The sequence below is a fragment of the Oryctolagus cuniculus genome, chromosome 5, assembly GCF_964237555.1.
Source record: "Oryctolagus cuniculus chromosome 5, mOryCun1.1, whole genome shotgun sequence".
NCBI lineage: Eukaryota > Metazoa > Chordata > Mammalia > Lagomorpha > Leporidae > Oryctolagus > Oryctolagus cuniculus.
This window is the reverse complement of record NC_091436.1, coordinates 138,932,295-138,942,462: the sequence shown is the minus strand read 5'-3', so window position 1 is coordinate 138,942,462 and position 10,168 is coordinate 138,932,295. Positions and strand designations below refer to the sequence as shown.

Below are 10,168 nucleotides of genomic sequence, written 5' to 3'. Positions count from 1 at the left end.
GTACATTCAGTAGACACTGGGCGTAAACTGCTCTGAGCTGGGTCAGGTGTTAAGCACCAGGACTTCCAGCTGAGTGTAGCCAGGTGTCTGCCCCCTGAGTCTTACATCCCAGTACTGGGGTTGTGGAACCGTTTTCTTAATTTATTTGAAAGGCAGAGAGACAGTTCCCATCTACTGGTTCACTCCCCAAATGCTGCAACAGTGGGGCCTTGGGGACAGGAGCCAGGAACTCGGTCTACATCTCCCACGTGGGAGGTAAGAACCGGTACTTTGGTGGTCATCTGCTGTCTCCCATTGCACACATGAGCAGGAAGCTGGACTTGGAAGTAGAGCTGGGATTTGAACCCAGGCACTCCTGTATGGGATGTACAGCTTCTTGGTCACCAAGACAAGTGCCCAGCCCCAAGAAACCTTTCCCTAAAAAGCAATCCCAGCTCCTCTGCCATTGTGTCAATCTCCGCTTTACTGGTTCTCTCTCAGGTGGGAGAGTATCTGTAGTATCTGTAACCAGCTTCCCAAGCTAAAGGCCTTGGCAATACCCAAAGCTGCCCTTGTGCCCCTTCCCATGTACTCCTGGTCAGCAGTAGCCATTGTCCTGGTTTGGAGCATTTTAGATGAGTTTGTCTGATGAAAGTATTTACAGCATATATTCATACCTATACAATGCTTTGTACATGTATTAATAGACAATGGGCTGGCGCCGCGGCTCACTAGGTTAATCCTCCGCCTTGCGGCACCGGCACATCAGGTTCTAGTCCCGGTCAGGGCGCCAGATTCTGTCCCCGTTGCCCCTCTTCCAGGCCAGCTCTCTGCTGTGGCCAGGGAGTGCAGTGGAGAATGGCCCAAGTGCTTGGGCCCTGCACCCCATGGGAGACCAGGATAAGTACCTGGCTCCTGCCATCAGATCGGCGCGGTGCGCCGGCCGCAGCGCAGTGGCCATTGGAGGGTGAACCAATGGCAAAGGAAGACCTTTCTCTCTCTCTCTCTCACTGTCCACTCTGCCTGTCAAAAAAAATAGACAATGGACTGTGCTTTAGCAGAAGACACCAAACTGATGTTAATTTGTAGGTCATGAGCTAGCCGGAGGCACAAAGGAACCAACTCTCTGTCCTCAGCTTGCTGGGTCTACCTTTCCCTTTAGCCTCTGACCTCAGTATAAGAATGACACACATTTGTTTAGCTCTAGCAGGCGAGATTACAGTATTAGAAGGATAAGGAGTCCAAGACTCCAAATTAACTTGCCAAGGTCTTTGAAGAGGGAAGGTGACCCTAGAATTAAAGACCAGGGTTCCAGCCGGCGCCGCGGCTCACTAGGCTAATCCTCCGCCTAGCGGCGCCGGCACACCGGGTCCCGGTTGGGGCGCCGGATTCTGTCCCGGTTGCCCCTCTTCCAGGCCAGCTCTCTGCTGTGGCCAGGGAGTGCAGTGGAGGATGGCCCAGGTGCTTGGGCCCTGCACCCCATGGGAGACCAGGAAAAGCACCTGGCTCCTGGCTCCTGCCATCGGATCAGCGCGGTGCGCCGGCCGCAGCGCGCCGGCTGCGGCGGCCATTGGAGGGTGAACCAACGGCAAAGGAAGACCTTTCTCTCTGTCTCTCTCTCTCACTGTCCACTCTGCCTGTCAAAAAAAAAAAAAAAAAAAAAAAAAAGACCAGGGTTCCACAGGGTTCTTTTCCAGAGTGGCCTCATCAGGGCCTTGTCCTTTTGCGGCCCCTCCTCCTTCCTTTTTCTTTTTTAAAGATTTATTTTGTTTATTTGAAAGAGTTACAGAGAGAGGTAGAGAGAGGTCTTCCATCCACTGGTTCACTCTCCAGTTGGCCGCAATGGCTGGAGCTGTGCCTATCTGAAGCCAGGAGCCAGGAGCTTCTTCTGGGTCTCCCACGTGGGTGCAGGGGCCCAAGGACTTGGGCCATCTACTACTTTCCCAGGCCACAGCAGAGAGCTGAATCGGAAGAGGAGCAGCCAGGGCTTTAACCCGCTGTGCTACAGTGCCAGCCCCCCTCCTCCCTCTAAAACCCCTCTGGACCTTCCCTCCAGCCCCCACCCAGCTCCGGTCTCATAGCACTTCTGAGCATGTCAGCCAACCTGAGTGTCATCGGCAGGCCTCCAGCACCTCCTCACCATCTCGTGCCTGTGGACAGTCAGGCCTGCCTCCCTCAGCCTCCACCCGCTCCAGAGGAGAGAGAAACCAAACAGTTTGCACGCCAATTTATTTTAGAGCAAGTCCTTGGGGGCTTGGGGCCAAAGGAGTCTGAGAGGGCCGGCGGCATGAGAGGAAGGATGCTGAGGGGCCTCAGCCGAGAAGAGTCAAGGATTGGGTCCGGTGACTTGAGGGAGGCAGGCGGGCGGGATGAGGAACGGCAAGTTGTCCTGGTGGAACCCAGGGAAAGTCAGGAGGTTGGCTGGCAGCCGGCAGGATATTCCTTCCAGTTTTTAGGATCCTTGGAGTAAAATTTTTGCTCTGTTTTGGGGGTTATTGCAGAAATTCAGGAAGCAGCATTGAGCATATATCCAGAAGCCAAAAACGGAAGAAGGGCGGGTGTGTGTACAGTCACTCAGCTGCTCCTTGCTCCGGCAGTCACTCACCATCACGTCGGAACCGCTGCCTAGGGAGGGGCCCCAACAGAGCCCTCAAATCCTTATTCCACATAGACTTGTCACCATCCCCCACACCCTGCCCTGGACCTCAAAAAAAAAAAAAAAGACAAAGAATAGTTGTGGAATTGGATGGAGTGGTTTTCACCATCTGTGGATCTCTGCTACAGTTTCCCAGGGAAGGTTGGAGGGGAAAAGCCATTTGAAGTGGAACAGGTGGGAAGGACTGGGTTGAGGTCTGTGGAACCAAGTGTTGGGGGGGAGGGGCGCCAGCACTGGGGGACTATTGTAAGAAAAAGATCGGGAGAGGCTGGCATTCTAGCATAGCTAGTAAAACTGCTGCCTGCCATGCCAGTCCCTATGTGGACATTCAAATCCCAAATCTGCTTCACTTCCGACCTAGCTCCCTGCTAATGCACCTGGGAAAGGCAGCAGAGGATGTCCAAGTACTTGGGACTCTGCACCAACATGGGAGATGTGGAAGAAGATCTTGACTCCTTGCTTTGGGCTGACCCAGCTCTGGCCATTGCAGCTATTTGGGAGTGAACCAGCAGATGGGATATTCTCTAATTCTGTCTTTCAAATAAATAAATCTTTAAGAAAAAAGTGTATAGGGCTGGGCATTGTGACATAATGGGTTAAGCCACTGCCTGCAGTGCTGGCATCCTATATGGGCGCTGGTTCGAGTCCTGAGTGCTCACTCCCAATCCAGCCCCCTGCTAATGTGCCTGGGAAAGCAGCGGAAGATCATCCAGGTGCTTGGGCTCCTGCACCCACATGGGAGACCTGGAAGAAGCTCCTGGTGCCAGCTTGGCCCAGCCCTGGCCATTGCTGCCATTTGGGGAGTGAACTAGCAGATGGAAGTCTTCTCTGTCTAGCCCTCTCTCTGTAACTCTACTTTTCAAATAAAATCTTTTCTAAAAAAAAAAAAAAAAAAAGCAGGTAAATGGAATTAAAAGACAAATTTATCTTAAAGAAAAAGATTGGGAAATGTATTGGAAGTTGGATTTCAGAAGTATTTGTCATGTATTTTTTAGGTCAAAGAATAAAATGTCTATGCAGAGGATCTTTGTGCCCATGTCCCTAGATACCCTTCCTCTACATGGATGTTCACTGCTATCCTACTTAAGAGAGTAGGGATGGCATTTGGTGGAGTGGTTAAGACACTGCTTGGGATGCCCATAACTCAGAGCGCCTGGGTTTGAGTACTGCCTCCACTTCTGATTGCAGGTTCCTGCTAATGCACACCCTGGGAGGCAGCAGGTAATGGCTCAAATACTAACACTTTTCAAAAGAGTTAAAAAAAAATACTGGGTGGTACTGTGGGTACAGTGGAACAGCCAATTAAGCTGCATCCCATTTCGAAGTGTTGGTAAGTCCTAGCTACTCCACTTCCAATCCTGTTAGTGCACCCGGGGAGGCAGCAGAAATAGCTCATGTACTTGGATCCCTGCCACCAGTGTGGGGGACCTCAGTGGAGTTCCTGGCCCAGCCGAGTCTGCCGCAGGCATTTGGGGAGTGACCCAGTGGGTGGAAGATCTCTCTCCATCATCCTGTCCATCTCTGCCCCCTCCCCCACTGTCATTACTCTGCTTTTCAAATAAGGAAATCTTTAGAAAAAGAGCACCACATGTCTGCGGAAGGGTGTTTGGTATGGTGGTTAAGGTGGCACTGGGACTCCCACATCTCAGAGTGTCTGGTTTTGAGTCCTGGCAACTCTTGCGGGTCCAGCTTCCTGCTAGTGTGCACCCTGAAAAGCAGCAGTGGTGGCTTCAGGCTCCTGGCTGCCCCCGCCGCCCTCCCTGCTCCCCCCACAGCTGTTGCTGGCATTTGGGGAGTGAACCAGCAAATCAAAGATATCTGTCTTTCAAATACATATAAATAGATTGGCATATTACAAAAACACCATCTATGGAGCCACCACAAATTTTGGATCAGCCTTTGAAGCTTGGGCCACGTTGACCTTTCTAGCTGCTTCTTTACCTGTTAAATGGGGATAATAATCCCTGCCTGAGAGTTGTGTCTAGAACAGTGTCTGGCACATAGTATGCGGTCTGTTTTTGCTTTAAAAGATGAGGGATTAGGTAGAAGGGGAGGCATGTAGAAGGGAATTTAGTCAGTTTTCAGCAAGTTGAAAGTGAAGCGGATACCCAGTGGGCAGTTGGACAGGAGAGTGGTTTTTTGCAACACTCAATTCAGGAGGAAGTAGCAGGTGGCTGCTGGGTAAAGCAAAGGAAGCAGATCGGCTCCTCTGAGGAGTGCGTATGAATTGAGAAAGCAGCTAAGAACCAAACGCTCGTGCACATGAACCAAGAAGGGTCAAGGAGAGAAAGGCAGAACTCAGCGCAGGTGACTGGAGAAGCAGTGGGGACAGAAACTCCAGGGACGGTCAGTGCATCTGGGGGTCTCAGGTCTCCAAGGCTGAGAGCTGCGAGGCAGAAGGCAGTCAGCTGTGGGCGGAGGAGGGAAATGAGTGGAAGTGGGGCCAGGGAGTGGCTCTGAACAGAAAGAAAAAGGTGGCAGACAGTGTCTCAGCGTCACGGGAACAAGCAGCTTAGGCGGCTCAGTTCTGGAGAGAGGGCAGCTTACTGTTCCTTATGTGGAGAGTGACGCAGCTGCTGCCAACCGCGGCGAGGCAGATGTCAGATCCCAGAAGACACCCCAACTCTTTGGTTTCCAAGAGGCAGCGATAGCAGCGCAGGTACTTGGGGAGCTTCAAGTCCTGGTTGGCAGCAACACACTCACCTAGAACAGAGAAGTGCTGACCCCAGGCCCTGCCCGCCTGTTTCCAGGCCGGTCAACCCCACCGTTCCCACCTCCAGAAACCACATTTCTTTAAAGCCATATTTTTTTTTAAAGATTTATTTATATGAAGGTCACTTACATAGAGAGAGAAGGAGAGGCAGAGAGAGAGAGGCTTTCCATTTGCTGGAAATGGCTCCCCAGATGGCTAGAACAGCTGGAGCTGGCTGTGCCAATCCAAAGCCAGGATCCAGGAGCTTCTTCCAGGTCTCCCACGTGGGTACAGGGACCCAAGGACTTGGGCCATCTTCCACTGCTTTTCCAAGCCATAGCAGAGAGCTGGATCGGAAGTAGAGCAACTGGTACTTGAACTGGCGCCCATATGGGATGCCGGTACAGCAAGCGGCAGCTTAACTCACTATGCCTCAGCATCAGCCCTGCCCTCTGGTTCAATCTAATAGGGATTGTAGTCTTCATTAAAAATCTCCAGGGAGGGCCGGCGCCATGGCTCACTAGGCTAATCCTCCACCTGCGGCGCCGGCACACCGGGTTCTAGTCCCGGTTGGGGCACCGGATTCTGTCCCGGTTGCCCCTCTTCCAGGCCAGCTCTCTGCTGTGGCCAGGGAGTGCAGTGGAGGATGGCCCAAGTGCTTGGGCCCTGCACCCCATGGGAGACCAGGAGAAGCACCTGGCTCCTGCCTTCGGATAGGCGCAGTGCGCCGGCCACAGCGCGCCGGCTGCGCCGGCCATTGGAGGGTGAACCAACAGCAAAGGAAGACCTTTCTCTCTATCTCTCTCTCTCTCACTGTCCACTCTGCCTGTCAAAAAAAAAAAAAAAAAAAAAAACTTCAGGGAGGAGGGGCTGGCACTGTGGCACAGCTGGTTAAGCTGCCATCTGCAGTGCTGATGCTGGTTCGAGTCCCAGTTGCTCCACTTCCAATCCACTTCTCTGCTAATGCTCTTGGGAAAGCAGTGGAATGGGCCCCTGCATCCACGTGGGAGACCCAGAAGAAGCTCCTGGCTCCTGGCTTCATCCTGGCCCATTCCCGGCTGTTGTGGCCATTTGGGGAGTGAATCAGCAGATGGAAGTTTCTCTATCTCTCTCCTTCTGTCTCTTTAACTCTGCCTTTCAAACAAATAAAGAAATCTGTTTAAAAATCTCCAGGGGCAGGCATTGTAGCACAGCCATTCAACCACCAGGAATGCCCACATCCCATTGGAGTGCCTCAGCTGTGCTTCAGAGTCCAGCTTCCTGCTAATACCCCTCTTAGGGTCCCTGCCCCCATGTGGGAGACCTGGATAAAATACTAGGCCCTTGCTTTGGCATGACAGGCATTTGGTAAGTGCACTAGCAGATGGAAGATCTCTGTTTTGTGTCACTCTGCCTTTCAAACAAAAGAAAATAAATAAAACTTTATAAAATCTCCATATTTTACCCTTATTGGTCCAGGGTAAGGAATTCATCATTCAACCTATATTTGCGGACTGCCATTGTTGCACAGTGCGTTCAACTGCAGCCCCGGATGCTGGCATCCCATGTCATAGCGCCAGTTCAAGTGCCGACTGCTCGGCTTCTGGTCCAGCTCCCTGCTAAGGTACCTGGGAAAGCAACAGAAGATGCACCCCTGCCACCTACATGGGAGACCTGGATGTAGGTCCAGGCTCCTGGCTATGGTTTGGCCCAGTCCTGGCCATTGTGACCATCTGGGGAGTGAACTAGCAGATGGAAGATCTTTTTTTCTCTCTGTCTATCCTCTCTCTGTGTCATTCTGCCTTTCAAATAAATAAATAAGTCTTTAAAAAACCAACCAACTGGCTCAATAGGTTAATCCTCCGCCTGCTGTGCCGTCACACCGGGTTCTAGTTCCGGTCAGGGTGCTGGATTCTGTCCCGGTCGCTCCTCTTCCTGTCCAGTTCTCTGCTGTGGCCCGGGAGTGCAGTGGAGGATGGCCCAAGTGCTTGGGCCCTGCACCTGCATGGGAGACCAGAAGCACCTGGCTCCTGGCTTCAGATCAGCGCGGTGCGCTGGCCGCAGCGGCCATTGGGGGGTTAAACCAACGGAAAAGGAAGACCTTTCTCTCTGTCTCTCTCTCACTGTCCACTCTGCCTGTCCAAAAAAAAAAAAAAATCAACCAACAAAAATGTGTTTGAAGAGCTAACCTGTGCTCAGCACCCTACAAACCTCTAGATTCACAGGTTAGCCTGAAGCAGCCACTCCAGCTTTGGGTGGCCCTGTGAGAACATGTCCTCTGTCCCCTGGCGTCACAGTCTCCCACCCTCCTGGACTCTTTCAAACATGCTTTCTTAATCTACAACTTGCCAAAGTGAAAATGAGAGTGCGTAATAGGACAAGAAGAATCTCTACTTCACGTAGAAAGGCGATTTCAAGCAGCCCAAGGCCACATTTTCATTGGTTTGACTAATACCAGACTCATATGTCCACCAAATCTCCCATTCCCTGTGTCCCTCCATACCTACGTGCACATCCCTCCCCCTCTTCCTCTGGTCCTAGGCCTAGACAACGCTGTGTGTCCCAGGTCCAGCAAAGCACGTGGTATGAGGCAGAGGCAAATGCTAAATCCTAAACCCTTCCGGATCCCTAGTCAGGCCGCTGTTGCTGAGTGGGCTGGTCACCAGAAATCTCCCTCAGGGCGATTGAGCACCAGTCCATCAGCAGTCCCCAGGCCTTTTCCCACCAAACCCTCCCATCCCATCTTTCTGGCTATGGGTTTGCCTGAGCATCCTGGGCAGATGTGCCCAGACATCTGGTGTCTGTGGGTTTCTCCTTTTAGCTGACCAAGAGGCCCTTCCAACCCCTTAGAGCCACTTACCACACATCAAGCTCATCATGATCAGCGCCGTTAGGAGAATCACATTCGGGCCTTGAGAGGTGCAGCTGAGGCCCCAGAGCCCCAGACGCCAGCCCCCTGCAGGGCCCGCCATCAAGTGCATGACTGCCCTCCAGCCACCAGCTGGGGCTTATATTGGTGGGAGAGAGGCTGGCCAAGAGGAAGCAGCGAGGCAACACCAGTTTGGGGTGGACAGAGGAGGGGCAGTGTGTCCTCACCCACAGTGCTCTGGGGCCTAACATCCTGGCTTGTGGGGGCAGGGGCCCAGCAACAGAGGAATAAGAGGGGGAACTCCTTTCATAATCAGTCAGCCGGTGCGTGCTGAATCCCTGCAACAGGTGGCAGGGATCCAACAGTGAGTGACCTCCCAGGACACAAGCTGTTAGGGTGACAAGACAGTAAGGGGGGGGGGGGGTGCAGAGTGTGACCAGAACAGCTGGGAAGTGGAAGGCACGGGTCAAAGGGACTGCAGCAGCACCGGATCACGTTTCTTGTAGAATATTGCAGCGGCTGCACTTTGGAGGGTGTACGAGGTTGAGTGGAGGCCAGGAGAACGCCACCACTGAATCTAGCCACAAGATGGCGGTAAGGTCCCGCAGAGGGGAGGCGGGCCGCTGAGCGAGGTGAGGGAACCCGAGACGCACTACGTTTCCAAGGAAAACTGGACGGATTCGGTGTCGGACTGCATGGAATAAGGGAGGGTGATTGGTGGCACCATCTTCCAAGATGGGAAAGACGCGGTACTGTCAGGCATCAAAAGCGAGGACGCCCGAACCTGAGTGACCAGTACTCGGCCCGGTGCCCTCTTGGGCTTCCGGAGACCTGGAGCCTTCTCCCACGCCACCCCTTTTTCTCCTTCCCGGCATAAGCTCAGCTCCAGGTCAGTGGGTCTGGTCTCCGGCGCCCACAGGCTCCAGCGCGGCGAGTTCCTTCTCCGCGCCTGGCTGCGCCCCGAGGACGCGGGGGCGTCCTCGCCCACGCTCGGCTCCTGTGGGCCTCTGGGCAGCGCGAGACGGGCGTCGGGACCGAAGCGGCTGGCGCCAGCGGACACCCAGGGCTTGGCTTGCAGGCGCCCTGCCCAGGTCCTCCCCGGGGACCTGCTGTCCCCTGCCCCCCACCTCGCCAGGTCGGTTGCAGACTCCGAGGGACTCGGGGATTTTACACTTAGGAAATGGGCTATGGGAGGCTCTCGGTGTCCAGGAATGACAACTCCAATTTCTCGTCTTGGAGATTCCGGGTGTGGCCCTTAAGTCGGGGTCCCTGCCACCGCCCGGGCTATCCTAGAATCACTCAATCTCGGGATGATGAGGGGGATGATAGGAAGAAACGGACAGGAGACACCTGCCCAGAAAGATGGACGGGTGACAAAGGCACACTCTGCCTCCTCTAAGAGCCTAGGAAGGAATGAAAGTTTACAAACTGTACTGGGGGAAAGCCAGCGTGATGGAGAACTGGGGAGGCGCGCCTGGCACCCACAGAAATGGTTGGATCAAAGACTGTAGAGTGATAGGCAAAAAGAATCAGAGGACCGGGGCTTCTCTGCAGCAGGTGAAGAGGGCCAAGGGGAGGCTGAGGGGACCCTCACAGCGCCCCCTGAGCCCCTCTCTAGAATGTAACCGCAACTCCGAGGCCGAGCGCAGGAGGGCTTCACGAGCCCGGACTGGGCGCCGCAGGAGCTGCCCGCCGAAGTCCAGGAGGACATGCTGGGCGCTTACAGCGACCGCGGGCGCGGGCGGCGGTGGGCGGGAAGCAGACAGAGGCAGGATTTCAGCGGGCTGCGGCGGGGCCGAATGGGGCTTTTTTCCGGAGCGGCCGTGGTCTCAGGGTGGTTAATCCCACCCTTGTATATTTCACTCCTCCCAGTCCCCTAGCCAGGGCCAGGTCGTGGCACGCAGAGGAGCCTGGAGAGCGTTTCCATGGTGACAGGTTGCGTGGAGGCTTTCCTAGGGTGAAGAGGCGGAGCGGTGTGGTCGTCGCCATGGTG

General features: G+C 54.1%; 1 protein-coding gene across 1 annotated transcript; it reads right to left on the bottom strand.

The window, feature by feature from the left end:
- Positions 1 to 2,191: 2,191 nt before the first annotated feature.
- On the bottom strand, positions 2,192 to 8,427 carry LY6G5C (lymphocyte antigen 6 family member G5C). Its single transcript, XM_008262581.4, has 3 exons — positions 8,167 to 8,427; positions 5,183 to 5,338; positions 2,192 to 2,604 (listed from the first exon to the last, which is right to left on the bottom strand). Exons 1-3 carry the CDS (start codon positions 8,285 to 8,287, stop codon positions 2,432 to 2,434), a joined length of 450 nt encoding a protein of 149 aa, XP_008260803.1. The 5' UTR covers positions 8,288 to 8,427; the 3' UTR covers positions 2,192 to 2,431.
- Positions 8,428 to 10,168: the final 1,741 nt, after the last annotated feature.